General features: G+C 45.8%; 1 protein-coding gene across 3 annotated transcripts in view; it reads right to left on the bottom strand.

The window, feature by feature from the left end:
* ATP8A2 (ATPase phospholipid transporting 8A2) overlaps window positions 1–16,467 on the bottom strand; it is a 3,773,191-nt gene that overhangs the window by 2,867,007 nt on the left and 889,717 nt on the right. For all 3 annotated transcript variants that reach the window (XR_011284127.1, XM_069639892.1, XM_069639893.1), the window contains exon 2: window positions 1,278–1,425. Coding sequence is in view for 2 of the 3 variants with exons in the window: in XM_069639892.1 (XP_069495993.1) it covers window positions 1,278–1,425 (148 nt within the window). In the remaining variant the exon portion in view is untranslated. The remainder of the gene's footprint in view (window positions 1–1,277; window positions 1,426–16,467) is intronic.

Below are 16,467 nucleotides of genomic sequence, written 5' to 3'. Positions count from 1 at the left end.
TGTTCTTGAAATTAACTGAAGCTTGAAAGAAAATGTAATTTTGTAGTAAACAAAAAATCGCATTCCTTGCTTCAGTATTCTGAGGGGCCGGGGGGATCTATCTTTCACAACAAGATGAAGGGAGCACAAGCATCTCCTCCGGGGCATGCTGGGAGTAGCTACAGTGCTCAGGAAGGTATTGTTGGGCGGACACCATCTCAGATGGTACAAAGACTGGGGGCCTCACTGCTCAGCCCTCTCAGAGGACGAGGAGGCATCACCCTCAATAATTCTCCTAAGCCAGGCAAGGAAAGGCGTGCTGGTGTGAATAGCTGGGAGGGGAGGTAAATGGGAGCGGTGGTTAGGGCAGCTGAAGGAAGGTAACTGAACGGTGAAAGGTGAATGAGGATCTGATATACCAGAAAGGGGATAGCAGATGGGAAGGGAAGATAGTTAGATTGATGTTGCAACACTATTTTCCTTGCTACGCTTTTGCTATGTACTGTTTTTTATAGAGGGGTGCAAATGTATTTTTGCAGATCTGGGAAGACATGCTTTGCTGGATCACGGATCTGGGAAATCTGGATCAACGCCAGCACTTTGTTTAGGGTACTCCTAGACCCACACCCAATGGAATGTGGGCCCCCCTGATCACAACCCTGGCCCACCCAGATGAAAATTCCTGGAGCCGGGCCTGGGGTTGGTGAAGCTTGCAGAGAGTTTTGACTTGGTCTGAAATGTGGGTTTGGTAGGTGGAGCTTTTTCGTCTGCATAAATGGCATCCTCTACTCTCCTCCTAAAAGAAAATGTGACTATAGGCTCAACGAAGACGCCGAACATGTTTCCTTTAGGGTATTCACAGGTAACTTGCTTTGCAGCGATACTTTTCCCCCGCACATGCAGATCGTGTAAGGGCGGCCCATGTTCCACAAACCAGAAGCCATCATCGGCGCGTGTAAAGCAGAGATCACTCGCATCGCAGGCTGGAGGCACGGAGCGATCAAAGGGCAAGTCTGGAGCAAGGGTCAGTCATTACCTGAAGACCGGAAACTGACAAGGGTTTGCAATTGAGCACTATTTCATTCTCCGACCATTAAAACCAATCTAGTCAAATACTTTTTGCTAGGCTGCTTGAATCGGCCACGCTGTGCAGCCCATGTGCCCCCTTTTTTATTAACTTTTTTGGTGCTGGCGTGAAGGTGGCAGCTGTGGTGAGTGGCTACACCCCTGGAAGGATGGTCTGCCCGCTGGGCGTGGATGCGTGTCTCTGCCCCCAGTTGCCCCCTCGCCCGGCTTACCTGACGCGGTTGTCTCGGAACTTGCTGCTCTGGGGCTGGCTGAGCTGGATGAGCCGGGCTGTCCCGTCCAGAGCGGGGCCCGCGGAGGAGGTGGTCCCGGACATCTCATCATCCGCCTTCTTGTATCCGCTGGAGGAGCACACTGGTCCTGCAGGAGGGCGAGAGGGATGGAGAGGATCAAGTCAGGCACGGCAGCAGGTGCAGCGGCAAGGCACGGCTCCAGGGGGCGGGGACACCAACAAAACAAAGAGGGCGGAGAGAGGGCGCTCGCGCTGGAGGAGGGACGGCAGCAAAGGAAGGCAGCGCAGCCGGCGAGCGAGCGCGCCCCCCGCCCTCTACGTGCAGAGCCGGCGGAGGCGCGCTTGAGAGGTGGCGGGGACGCGCGGCCACACGCGCACGCCTCGCCGTGGCTTAGCGAGGTAGAGCGGCGTGGCATAACACTGGTCTCGCGCGGGCCCCTGTCAGATGAGGCACCGACGCATCTCGCGCGCGCTGCCACACACGTGCGTGAACTATCATCCTTATCAGAGTTAGCGGCCCAGCTGTCAAATTAACAATCATAGTTCACAAAATGCCGCCTAAACAAGTATCCCAGCCTGCGGCGCTCCATGCAAATAAGTAATGGGCCGGGCCTGGTGACAGGGGCGTGCACGGGTGAGCACACGGATCAGAGGGAGTCGATGAGCAATGCGGGCCTGTAGGAAACCCTCAGAGTGATGTACTGGAATATAGGGTCATGAATAATACAGGCGTGCATGGAAAGCGACAGGGCGAGGCACGACGGAGACAGACCCGCCACAGCCAGCAACAACGAGGACTGCCCGTGGGCATCCGCCCTGCCAGGATTTCCAAGCTGATAAAGACTGACGCTCTCAACACGTATCCCATTGTTTATACAGCCGGCAGTGATGCTCGTGTATAGTCCATGTATCAGTTCCCTCGCCTTTGCACAGTTCTGCCAATTACAACGTACAGGGGTTTCAGATCAGGGGAGTTTCCAGCAGTGCAAGGGGGGGGGGGGGACCTGACGCTGCACACTCTCCCTGCAACATTAGGACAAAGGTGGGACATGGAGCTGTGCTCCTGCTTTGCCCCTTATTGGGCCTGCAGTGCCATCAACAGCCTGGAGCGGGACCCGAAGGGTGCTCCTGCTATGCCCCCAGTTTGCGTTTAGGGTGTGTCTGTGTCCTGCTCCAGACCGCTGTTCTACAGGCAGTCAGGCAGCACAGTTGTCCAGGACCGGATGCCCAGAAAAATAGTCATGTCACAGTAAGGAAGGACTAGATTGGCTGCCCCCAAAATGCCAGGCTAGCCAAGTAATAACACATAGAATGCTTGGTTTATCATGGATGCCCATTAAAAAAAAGTGGCAGAGCCATTATGGCAGACCGCCCCTCACCCCCACCTGCCAAAATCTGTTCCTCCTTTTCCACTGCCACCACACACGCCCACACCCACCCAATCACACAACAGTCATCCACTACACATACATCATAAACACACAGCACAGACCAGGAATACATAAACATAGACCTGCACATAAAACAATATTTTCTTACCTGTTCCAGTGCTGGCCTGGCCTCCACAATGCACCCTGCCAGCCTACTTCCTCCTCCACCACGCTAACAGGGAACCAGGAGAGCTCCCTGGTTTTCTGTCATGCGTAGTGGGGCTGGAGACAGACAGAAAGTAACATTTTACTTACAGGGCGGCACGGGCGCTGCAACTAGAGCGTTACTTTCTTAAGTCCCTGGGCACGTTCACTAGTCTGACTTCTGAAAGAATTCAGATCATTTCTTTCTAGAGTGGATTTACTCCAACTCCAGAAAGAAATGACCTGACTTCTTTCTGAAGTCAGACTAGTGAATGCGCAGAGGACTTGAACTGAAGGCAGAGCATGCCAGGGGTGCACCTAGGCTAACATTCCAGCAGGGGGCTAACCCTTCAAATGTTGGGAGAGGCGCCAACTTCAGAGACTGTGAAGGAGGGGAACACTTACTTGTGTGCGGGCATTGACTTCTGCATTGACTTCTTTACACATTCTAATCAGACTATTCTGGAGATCGCTTCTATGTTACAAGCAGTTAACTCTGTCCTTCTTGTCTGAAACCGCACACTTAAAGACTGCTGAGAGAATCAGCGGTCTCCTGTCTCCTCCTACCCTGCAATCGCTCCCCTCACATGCAAGTACTCACCGCCATCATGATTTCAATTGCCTACAAATGTCTGCATATGAAATAAGGTGCTAACAGTGAAATGCTTTATGTTAGTAATTGCAAGGCCTTTGGTAACAATGAAGCCCAGTTGCCGTTTCCTGTTCTTTCTGGTCACGGCTCTGTAGGTCAGCCAGGTTGAGTGAATATAGCCCCAAATGTCAGGGAGGAGGGGGGCTGGAGCCCGATCTGCTCAATGGTGTTGCGACACTGGAGCACACAGCATTGTCTCGTGTCCGTGTCCCGCACCGCTTCAGGCTGCAGCTGCTGCAGTGGGTCAGAGCAGGGTGGGACACGGACACCTTTTTGCTGTGTGTATCAGGAAAATGAGGGCGCTAAGCAGGAACCTGCTCGGCACCCTCATTGGCCTGACAGCAGGGAACCATTCCTGTTTTGCACCCTCATTGTGATTTCAATGAGGGTGGCAAATATGAGAAGTGTCCCTCTGCAAATGTCCCGGTCTGACTCTTGAAACAGCCATGGGGGGAGCTGCCCCCCGCTCGGTATGCCACTGTTTCAGATGCCTGCCTCAGAGCGGCCACGTGGTCCCTTATCATGGTTGACAACAAAGATGGTAGGCTGGGATTTATAGGTGAGTGCATTTTAATTGAAAAGCCAAACAAACATTCCAGAATATGTGTTGGCCAAAAAAACGAAGCCTGTCTGAAAGCACCACAGGCCCCTGAGAGTTGTCGTGGAAGGTCTACATTCGGCAACTTTGCTGACTTGCCATGCTTGGAAACCATGTAGACACAGTCATTGGAAGTTCTTACTAGGAAAGTCAGTGACTGTCATGGTTCACCCGCTCCCGAAGGCCTCTCACTCTTTTCATGCCAGACAACACCAACGGTGGCGACTGCCATGGTGTTTAGGGCAGCAAACACCGCTTCGATCTTCACAGACTACGTTTCGAAGCAAGCCCTGGAATCTGCGCACGTGACTTGTCACGTGTTCTGCTTTCCAACGCAACCTGGAAGACGCTTGCACTTGAGCGTTTAGAACTTGCCGGGCAGCGCTCCTTAACGGTTGCGTTCCATCCGGCAAGCAGCCTTTCTGATGTCCTGTTCTTCTTGCCTTTTTGCTGGTTTCCAGACCCTATTGCTCTCGTTTTTTGGACCCTGACCTTGCCTTGCCCTAGTCTGTTCTGGCGATCGATCCCTTCTGATGGATTTCTTGGCTCCCCCTGAACACGGCTTCCATTTCCCGTACTGCTCTTTCTAATCCCTGTTGGCGGCTACCTAACGACTGGGGATTTGCTAGTAGAACACACAAGCAGAACTTCTCTCTAAGATGGCCGCTATCAAATCATGACCTCCTTCACCACTAGACATACGGTATAGATACAGAGTGTTGGCAAATCACGTGATGTTGTGGATTTCCTGTTTATACGGCTACCTTTCCTATTGTTCTGAAGAGCAATATGCATATCTCTGTAGAGAGACTACACAGCTAGGTAAGCAGCTTATTTGGACTAGCCGGGAGCCGCAAATATACGTCAGCTTCCGTTCACATTAGAAATACAGCTCAATACGGGACCGCTATAATACAGTGTTCCTTTGCCCTTTTTAGCTAACTTCCCCATATCTTGGGAATCGATGCACTATGTCTCACAGCATAAGCCACAGAGAGGCACACTGACAGAGCCCTCTGTCCCTGACGTAAGTAGCACCTCATCTTAATCAAGCGGATTGAGGTTAGTATAAGGTTGTTCTTCAGCCTACAAGCTCCATCTGACTCCTGCTGTCCCCTCTCCCTCCATATACCTTACCCGTCCTTCTTCTTTTTCCTCTTTTGGACAGGACTTGCTACATTCCCAGATAGAGCGCTCATCTGTGCTCTCACAAGTCTGTTAACGGGGTGCCTTTTTTTACCCAAATCGATCTGTTTGGTCCAATTCGCCACATATGATACGGGTACTATTCAATGTTGTTAGATCTGTCTCACACATTGATCTTTTTCCACTCCACGAAATGGTCTCTGATTAACTGTTCTTGAAAATGATAGGGGATTTGTACCTTGCCAAATGCCTCCCGTATATTTTAGCTATTAAGCTCACGTCCTGTCCTGCCACCACGCAGAGCCAGTCCACTCTTTGTTCTTACACAGAGGGTGAGATTTAGAATACCCCCACTTTACCATTATTCCTAGGGATTCCTTATTCTTGCTTGCAGTGTCACAAGAGTAATGCACTATGTGCGGGTGCTCGTCCCTATCCCTCAATTTCTCTTTCGAATTCCTTTTCGAGTTTAAAAGCACGTTAGGTGTGGTATGCATTGTAGGTGGATTTAGTTGGGAAGATATCTATCCACTCTTTCCTTTCTTTTTTTCATTTTATTTTTCAAATCACATAGTGGGCATCACACAATCTCACAACAGTGAATTTTGTACATGATGCAGAAGACCCCACATACAAGTAATTATTTTAATTCTGTTCCTCAGGGGTTGTTCCAAGTTTTTTCTCTTTTTTGTCCTGAGAAAGGCAGAATCATCCTGGCAACCACCGCCGAAACGTATTTAGCCTAGCGTGGCAAGTTGACACACGCACTAATAGGCTCATCATCTCCGACATTTAGAATTTGAGACCGACATAGACCCCATCGGTAGACCCCATATCCAATAAATCTGCTTAATGGGCAGGATTCTCTAGTTGTATCACCTATTAGCTAGCTAGAGAAGCACCTTGATAATGGTTTGTAATTTTAATTTCTTCTGGGTTTGTCCTCCTGTTTTTGCAAATTTTTATGCATTTTTGAAATTGAATAATCTTTGAATGTTTTATTCTACAAATTTAAAATCTCTGGGCCTCATTACACGGATGGCGGTGGACCAAGGTGCTATTAGCTATTAGCACCTTGGTCGATGCCGGTAAAATACCGGCACCGCCTTGGTGGAAAGGGGAATTACCGCCCTATACCAAGGTTGGTGGGGCGGTAATTCCCCCTTCCCCCATTGCCCTTCCCCATTCCCATTTTTGTCCCATAGGGCATAATGGGAATGGGGAAGGTGCTCATTACGGCACCGCAAATTGCGGTACCGTAATTAGCTCCCTGGTCCCTTTGCGGGTTGGTTTTTAACGCCTGCAAAAAGCAGGTGTTAAATTCTCCAACCCGCAAAGGGACCTCGTAGTAAGGCGGTAAGGGTTTACCGGTAAACCCTTACCACCTACCGTGTAATGAGACCCTCTGTAATTATTGTCCGCCTGTCTTGGTAGAAAATATTGGCAATTTACATCTAACCAAATGAACAATACATTTTGTTTCTTGATTGGTGAAAAAAGTTTAAAGGTTTATAAATCTTATGATTAATATCTATAGATTACTGGGTCTAACTAGATAGGTGTGAAATAGAAAACCGCCTAACACTTCCGCGCCTTTGTTAAAATAATAGTGATTCATTTTCACATATAAATAACTTTCTTGTTGGGACACATTTTTGTGTGGAAATGTTTGTCTGTTGTATTCATCGGATTCTTCTCCTGGTCTCCACAGATTCATGTTTCTACGCCTCGGATTGCTTTGGTTTTTCTTTATTTGTCCTGGCATAACTGTACTTGGTACTATTTGGTTTTCCTTGGTTTTGTTTTTTGAAAATATTTTGTGTTTTCTGATCATTGGCTCAGAGACTCACTTTGAGATCTTCTTGCATTCTGGAACTGGACTAACTGCCCTGCCCCTAGATTGCACCTTCATGCTGAAAGGGTCAGGTATCCTTTGCAAAGAAAACTCTGTTGGAACACTGTGACATTCTTTCCTTTTGGTATCCTGAACTTATTGGACTACCTTGGCAGGAACTTACAAGTAGGTTCATCAACGGCATCTTTGCAGGTAGGAGTTGGGTAGTGCCTGAGGGAGGTGTGGTCTATATAGTCTGAGCATTAGAAGAAAACTGATATTGTGTATTTGTTTTTTCCCTTCTCTAGCTCTGCTGGTTGCTCCTGCCTTTTCAGTTGAGCCCCTAGCCTGACGGGTCCTTGGAGTTCTCTGCAGGCTGCACTCTCGGGGGGAAAAGTCTCCCTGTGAAAGGAGACCCCAGTTGTCATACGTGACTGGGGTTATCAAAATCTGGCTTGATCATGACAGTGACCACGTTTAATCTTGAATTGTGTCCAGACACTTAGCAGTACTCCTCATTACTTGCTACCCTAACTCATCCCAGTCATTCCTTTTGAGAGAGGGGGAAGCGTATGCATTGAGGTAATAAAGAAGCCTCCCTATTTATTGGGTCAAGATATCTGGAGTTCCCCTGGATATTACTGGAAAATAGAAACTGAAGTAAAACAAAAGCACATCCTGATTGGCAAACTAGTTTATGTTTAAGAATAGCATCAGGATTTTGTTTTTTGAGAAAAAAAGTTGAATTTTATAACAACCAGCCCACACACTAGAAACCACTTATGTGGTGGGACAAACAAACAAACCATAGTTTTTTTAAAATTGTAGTGTCCACTGATATCGACTTGTTTTCATGTTTCCTGATTGTTTCATATCAAGCAGCTCCACTTTGGGCTCTAAAGTGCCATACAGTGCAGTACAGATGAGGGGGGAGTGGGTGCAGAGGGGTTGGAAGAAACCAAAGCCCTCCATTCGAACATAACAGAAAGTCTCAATATTCATTCACTCTTACACAGGTGAAAACCCTCTTCAGGACTGAAGAGGATGCAGCCACCTCCCACAGCACATTTCTTCATGGGACACCGCAGGTGGCCGCAGGCCCGGTGACATCCAGCATCGTCAAAGTATACACAAAAAACACGGTGTACAGTAGGCCAAAAGGAGAGGATGGTGGCCAGTAGTTGGCCAAGCTATGAATACGGGACACTTGGAATTGACTCTTTCTATAGAATCCAGCATCGTCGTGGTGAGTATTGATCACCCGCTACACCGCTGGCCCCAGTAGCAACCTAAAAGCACCCAATGACAATATTGACCGTCTTGAGATGTGCTGGGAAAGCTGTGTGTTGTATTCTCTGTGTTCTATGAGGGCGGTTGGGGTGTGGCAGACTGTTCCTCCAACCATTTGGGCTGTAACCCTACAGTTAGTTCTGATTAGGACTGATTATATATACACATTACTATAATTCAGATGCCATGTCTGTCACTGTGCAGAAGAGCATTTCTAAGCAGCAAATTATTTATGTGTCCATCAGAACATTGTATGCCTGATAGAAATACAAGCACGGAATAGATTCATATGGATCCCCCATCCTTGAATGTATTGAACAATATTTTTCCTGTGGTGTGTGGGTATTGTGATAGTAAATCGGGTAGTAGCTAACAGTATTTTGTTTGGGGTGTGCAATGTGCTGCTCTGTGCATGGTTCTAGAAACACAGGAACAAAAAGCACACACACCTAGCTAACTTTGCAAGGCATGCAGAACAATAGAAAAGACTGGTTCTTCACTGACACAAATCGTAGAATAAGATACTCCTGCCAGCCATGCCCCAAATGCCATAGTACCATGCAGTAGCCATCACTAGAAGCTCACCTCCAGTTCAGAGCCACATGAAAAATGCACTGTGGGTATGCAAATTAGCTCAAATGCAAGCCTCTTCTCCAGAAAAGCGTCTGCCTTATAGGGAAGTCTTATTGTATACACGAGTTTCAACTCAAGACAAACAGTTCTCAAGAATGCAGGTAACTGCAGATCTGTTTCACCCTTATTAGGAATGATCAGTGCACTATATTCAGACAGCCTTTGTAGTTGGACCATTGAGGGGGGATAGCTCAGGGGCAACACGTTTGTTTTGGAAGCAAGACAACGCAATGCAGAGCAACACAGGTTCAAATCCTGATGCTGATTATAATTATAACACCAGTAAAGTTATGGTGGGTTTATAAAGGCGTGGAAAGTCCTTCCACCTAAAATGTGAAAATAGCATGAGCTATTTCAGCTAAGTCACACATGCCACAGCACCACCCAGTAATCCTAAATGGAAGGTCACCTCCAGTTCAGAGCTAAATGAGCAATGCCTTGTGGGCATGAAAATTAGCTGCAATTCAAGGTTTTGCTCCAGAAAATTGTCTTTGTCTTATAGGGCTGTGCTATTTAATACTAAGGATTTCAACCCAAAATAAATAATACATATATAATATATATGCGCAATACATACAAATATATGCACACAGCAACTTAGATTTGAATGATTGGTGTGTGGAAAGTACCTTGGGTGATCTGCCAGCAACTAAACCTTCTAACAGCATTTGCTCAGAGAAACCAATTCATATGTGCCTGGCCTGTCGTTCAGGTTGGATCTTCCACCTCTTTACAGGATCATAGAGATTTGACTAAGAAGGACCAACCATATTTAATCTGTTATAGGCCTTACGTAGCAACACTGGCCAATGCACCAGTTGATAACACCCTGGATGACATGGAATTCACTCTTGTCACTGCTGCTTCTTCTGCAATTTGCTGCCCACCTCAGTTCATCTAAGGCTTCTGCTACCATATTCTTTTCATTGAAATTCTACTTGACATCTAGATGAATGAATGGCTGAGGATTATAAAAAGTACTAGGCCGTGGCTTTGCTATAATACTTGTTGAATTTCCTGTAGAGGTGACCTCAAAAGATATTAGTGTCCTAATGCAGCGCAAGCAGGCCATTGCCTTGTTTGACACCTTCATTGCCAGTAACCTGTGGGAGACCCTTAAGGATAATGGGCCTTATTACGAGGTGGGCGGTAAGGGATTACCGGCACCAGTAAGGGCACCGGTGCCGGTAATCCCTTACCGCCCTACTACGAGTTCCCTTTGTGGGTCCTTCCGTAACGCCTGTTTTTTGCAGCTGTTAAGGACAGGACCCGCAAAGGGATACCGGGGTCAATAACGGTACCGCAATTTGCGGTACCGTTATTGCCGCCTTCCCATTGAGCCCTATAGGGGCTCAAATGGGAATGGGGAATGGCCCTGGTGAATGGGGAATTACTGGTCCCGCCGACCTCGGAATGGACCGGTAATTGCTTCATTCACCAGGCCGGAGTTGGAACGAGTTTGGAGGCAGCCATGCTGCAGATAGCGGCATGGTTACCTCCAAACTCATAATGAGGCCCTATGTCTTTTGCTGCTCCTCTTTAATATTTGTTACATTGTTTTATAGTTTCTAAATGAACTTCTCCGTCTATTTTGGTTTTCAATTTCATACCTACACTAATGCGACTCAAGTACTCTTAAAACATCAGATTTTGAGGAAGAGGCAATTTTTAAATAATGTTAGACCAGCCACAATGAATCTGAAACCAAATTGTTTTAGCTGCTGCATGAAATATGCCTGGAAAGCTGTTTGTCTATTCTGAAAGCTCATTTGCAGATATTCCCATCACCTTGCAATTTAAAGCAAACACCACAAGAGTCTATCTAGACACAACTATGTACATGCAACCCGGGTATTAAAGCCTAACCTAGGCCCTCTATTTACCATCTCACTCTTCTTTAACTTGTTTCTCCATTCCATTTTAATTAACAACTTTGTAACTTTGCAGCAAGATGTATCATTATCCCAAAAAGTTTTTTACAGTATCATTGCCATAAGAATGCGCCCAGCATTTATAAGAGGTTAAATTAAAATACTGGAATATAAAAGTTACGTTGGAAAAAATATTTGTAAACTCAGAAAATCGAAACCGGACATCAAATATGGATCGTTGGCAAATAGTTATATCTGATCCTGCAACATTGGAATGCATAATGTATTGGCTACATATGTCTATAGATTCTTTGATAAATATGTTTGATGGGCTGCTATCTCAAATGTTATAACTGATCTACAATAGTTGTGGTATATCTGTTTTTTATGTTTATTTTGGTGCTCTAGAATATTGTGAAGTTTTCAAATTATCAAGACTATGCATATATTGTCTATTGTGCTTTGGACCCGTATTCCAGGACCTGCACTCCGTCATCAAAACAAATAATCCACCATGACTCGCGGGTACCTACTGCACTCCATTTCGATGGAAGATAGTCCTATCCATCCCGAGGCATGGCCACCCACTCACACACATCTGCAATCATCAACAATTTATCTCATATCGCACATCACTTCTGCCACTAAAGTGCAGCTAAATCCCATGATAAAAAAGTGGTCAAGCTGGACACATAATCAGTCTCCTTGACTTGCATAGTCTCTTGACAGCCCATCACAGCACCTATCCACAAGCCAGTTCTCCATGGTTCGCTAGCAGGGACTTAGCCACCCCTACCTACCTTCACACTGGTTCAAATGCACACACGCATTCTATAATCCTCTGACCAATCTCTCATACCATGTACTTGGACCTCCAAGAGCGTTCACCTACATCGCTTTGAGACCATATCAATGGCATTAGATGCTATACAAATTCCATATCACATTACATTTTGTTTCTGTTTATGTTGGTGGGTGTGGGTGTTTTTTCCTCCTGGTGTGTCTTTTGTTTAATTGATTATTAGCTTGTGAGCATTACTACCACTGTAATCTGATCATAGTATATGGATGTATTTTTGAAATATTGTCTGGTTCTAGGGACCATTATTTATGGCCATGATTTAGATTGCCTAGTCAGACACACTTTGGATGGAACTAGGTCGTGGTGGGCTTTCCGTGCATGAGCAAGTTAAACTCTGTGATGATTGGATAAGCGCATTTGTTCTCCATTATGCTTTAATTTGGGCCTTGTGAGAAACCTGACAGTGTTCTCCCATCTACTCCCCCGGGATCCTCTATTCAGGTGGCCAGAGAAGGGACATCGCTTTTGGATCCCGACCCTGGGGGTGGACAAGTGAGGGAGGATCACCTGAGTGGAGGTTTATAAGTGATTGGGAAGAGCATACCCAAGGGCAAGACGTAGTATTCCCCCAGTCCCAAAACTACCCCAATCTACTCTCCCTCACCCTTTATGGGGCATCTACAATCTCACCCCATCTGCCCCTCCCCATTTCCAATAAATACTGAGACGAGGAGGAGGCAACTAAGATCAGTAAAGATTACCCATAGGAATAACACGGGGAAAGTAAGGGAAACTTAGTGTAGAGGAGCAGCTGAATGCCTCTGCAGGATGTCCTGCCCCCATTCTTCCCATATGCTGGAAACCAGAAGTCACGACATGCACGACACCAGTGATTGTGACTATTCCGTGGAGAGCCTTCGAGGAAAGGTATCCATTAAGAAGAACCTATATGATGTACCCCTGTAGAGATGACAATCTCCTGGAAATAAATCCCAGAAGGAATATGAAAATGAGAGAAAAGGAAGTTTGTGACATCACAAAAGATGAGCGTGACGCACTGAGAAGAGTGGCTGGAGAAAAGGATGTATAGTCTTTATAGAATCTACTGACTAAGTAAAGAATCGAGCAAGCTTTCATATGCGAAATGAAGATTGCACGTGTGAAGAGAACTGCAGAAAATACAAGTCATTTTTATAACTGTACAGATGCAGCAACGCAAGTAGACTAAGTAATCATAAGGCTGGTTATACGTAGTGAGTAGAGTGCAGGCGGTGCCACCATTACATAGAATTGTGGACATTTGAGGTCACAATTTTAGTAAGCTCAAACCCAAGGAGAAATAAGGATTAATGGCTATGTTAGTGTCACAGCAAAGAATTAGATGAAGATTGAAGGAAGGCCGAGAAGGGCTGTATGGCCTGGTATCAAAGGCCAAAGCAGCCAAGAACTGGTTATCTATTCTTTAAGACAGGTATTGTGGGAAGCTGAACCAAGGTGCAGAGAAAGAACACCATGGTTGCCAAGTTTCTTCATTTCAGACAATTAAATGCTATAATATGGGCTGTTTCATGGTCTTTATTCATGTGAGCTGTGGATGAAAATAGAAGGTGGGTATGCAGCACCAAACTGGAGATAGCGTGTGCTCACACTCCCATATATTCCCAGGAACAAGCAGCTACTACAAGGCCAAGTTCAAATACCATTTTATGGCAGAAGGCATGAGCAATGAGAGATATTGGGCTAATTGGGTGGGGAGACACGGTTGAGTCCACCCACTGACACCTGGGGTACCAGCTTACGTGCTGCTAGTGAGCCGAATGTTCCAGAAGGGTAAAAGCGTGCCAACTAATTGTAGAAGACCATCTAACACAAAGCCTTATAGTTTGAGAGCCAATGGTATACCGTGTATCTAGTAACTGATGAAGATAACTTGCACTAGGGGTGGGCATAAGATTTCCACCTGACTGTAGGGACCCAATCACAACCCGATCCTTTACAGAAAGTATACTTAGATGTTCCCTTTAAGCCAACCACAATTCCCCATAGGTTTTTTTAGTTTGCCACATAGTATGACGTCACGTATGACACTTTTTTTGTATAAAACTGTGTTTGTTATGTGAAATTCTTTGAGCAAGCTTGTGCGACGTCTGTTGACGTCCGTTGTAACTCCCTGTTTTAGACAATTGATAATAAAACACTTGGATGAAAACTTTGCCAGCTTCCTGAGTCGGTCTTAATTGGTGTACGAGTTGTTCTGCATCCCATCCATCATAAGACGTGTTACCTAATTAAAGGACCGTAAGGGTTCACTTGGTAGTATGTCGGATGGTTGGAAAAAAGATCCATCAACCTATTCACTCCAGTGTTTCGGATGATTGGACATCCTTGGCCATCTAGCCAGCACATCACAGGGTTTCCTGTGAAGAACGGCCGATATAGAATTTTGCTAGAAAATCAAGACGGTGGGCAGGGTCCCTCTTTGATGAAATCTCTACCTGGTTTCCACAGGCGCTTTGTGGACAGAGGGTGAAAGTGGTTGATTGGAGGAGTTGATATCGAAGGCCTCAATCTAAACAAGTGAATGGTGAGTAGATTGAGGGGAATGGCAAACTAAGGGAACGGGATTGTGGTAATTTAAAAGTAACGAAAGTAATGAAAGTAACAGGAAATATTGTATAAAGAGAGAGATATAATGCCCAAGAGTCCTAGCTGAAGGGGTTTTAGAAGAGATTGTTATACACTCCAGTCGGTGTAAACTAGACTACGTGCAGGGCAGGTCTGCATAAGATAACCATCTAAAGTCTGTAATAAGAGTATTGATTAGGGGCAAGAAGAGTAAGGGTGATCACTGCGGTTAAATGTGGAGAGTCGACTAGTTTGTCTGTTTGTGAATTTGTGTTGAATTAAGGTGTCGAAGAGCGACATATATGTAAAGACACTGAGAAGAAGTCATATTGTCTATCTAGGGAAACTGTTGGTACCAACCCAGCGGTAGATTTAAATCATTGAAAAATAGAGGTTTCGAGTGGTAATTATTGGAGCACACTCATATTTGGTGTTTTTGTGAAAGTATCTTATAAAACCTGGTAAATATTGACAGTCAATTGAGACTCCTCAAAATGGGAGATATTACTCCTTTGATGGATTTATGTAAGACACTGCTAAACACATGCCCAAGCTCAAACAGTATAGTGCGGAATGGGTGAAAGGCACGGCAGATAAGATGTTCATTCCATGGCCGCAAGGGGATCGCTGTCAAAAGCGGTATTACAACACAGGACCACATACTTGCATGTTGCGTACATGGGGAAGAAATTAGAGAAAAGATTAGCTATTTTAGAGCTCTGGAAAATGTACCAGGAAGAGAGAGAGGATCTGCCACCTGAGCAGTGGATGCTGAACCAGTGTAAGGAGGAAGGTGTCGAGCCTTCTGCTCCACTTTCCTCATGTGAATTGAAAGGCGTTGAAAAGGAAGACGAAGGGTTGTGCCCATTAAGGAAACTGAAAGTGGCCACTGGGTATAGTAATTTGATATATGAACCGCCCGCTTACAGCAGTGACGACAGTCCAGATGAAGGTTAGAGAAATGAGGAGATCTTTAAGATCTTACAGGTCAAGGAAGAGAAAAGTGAGCGATCGAATGTATCGACAGAGAACGAGAAATTAAGGGATGCAAAGGAGAAGAGGATGAAGCTGATGAGGTAACACTCGTACAGAACAAATGGATGGGAGGGCAGATATTACTCAAGCTAGAGGGAAAAAGTATCGAGGAAGTTAGGCAAACGGAAGATAAGGACGAACAGGATAGAAAAGATAGAGAATGAGAAAAGAGATTAAAGGAAGACGAATACAAAAGACCGATCAGACAGAGGCGAGAACAGATGTATCAAGAAGAGCAACAAAGGAAAGAGGAATGGGCAGAGGAGCAAAGAAAGTATGATAAAAGACAGAGAGCAATGGAAGAACGGGACTGGCAAGAAAGGAAGAGAGAAGAGGAGGACGCGCAGAAATGAAGGGATAAAAGAGTACACAGACGAAGGGAAGAGGAAGAAAGGAGAGAAGGAGTAAGAAAGGAGGAGATAAAACAAGAAGAGGAGAGAGGTAGATGGGAAGCAAGAAAGAGAAGAGAATCATCCAAAGAATTAGAGCGTAAGAGGAGACAGCGGGAGCATGATATTAAGCTCATTCAAAAGGAGCTAATGGAACCGAGTCCAGTAATACAATAAGAAAGAATAGAAGAGTTGCTTCCGTTAAAGGGAGCGACATCAGGGGCATCTAGAGTGGCATTAGACGAAGAGAATCTTAATATAGGAAGTATCAGAAGAAGGATTGATAAGGCCTATCAAGAGTTAAAGGAACTAAGCAAATCGGGAAGCTGAGGGAAGGGAGACCAATACCTAGCATTTAAGTTACAAGGTGAAGGGGAAAATCCATTCAGTCTCAAGCATAGAGCCCTGTCCTTAAGCGGACTGACCTTAGACAAGGGTGAAGGGGACGAGAGTCACACTAGTTGGGGACTAGACATGTCAGACGAAGAGAGAGAATCCTTCCGCTGGGAAGAGTGAGGAGGTGCATGTGCCCCAGAGGGAAGCCTGCAGACAGACAAGGAAGTGAGATGGTCCGTTTTAGAGCAACCTAAGGATAGGACACCAGATCCCATAGCATATCCAGAGCATCCCAAGGGATGGTCATATAGCGAGAAGGGTGTATCGCCGCCATATGTGAGCAGGCTAAGATTATTACCAGGAAGGAGACAGTGAAGAACCATGG

The sequence above is a fragment of the Ambystoma mexicanum genome, chromosome 7q, assembly GCF_040938575.1.
Source record: "Ambystoma mexicanum isolate Mex_15411 chromosome 7q, UKY_AmexF1_1, whole genome shotgun sequence".
In the NCBI taxonomy this organism is placed as follows: Eukaryota; Metazoa; Chordata; class Amphibia; order Caudata; family Ambystomatidae; genus Ambystoma; species Ambystoma mexicanum.
Note: the sequence above shows the minus strand (reverse complement) of the source record. Positions and strands in the feature narration are given on the sequence as shown.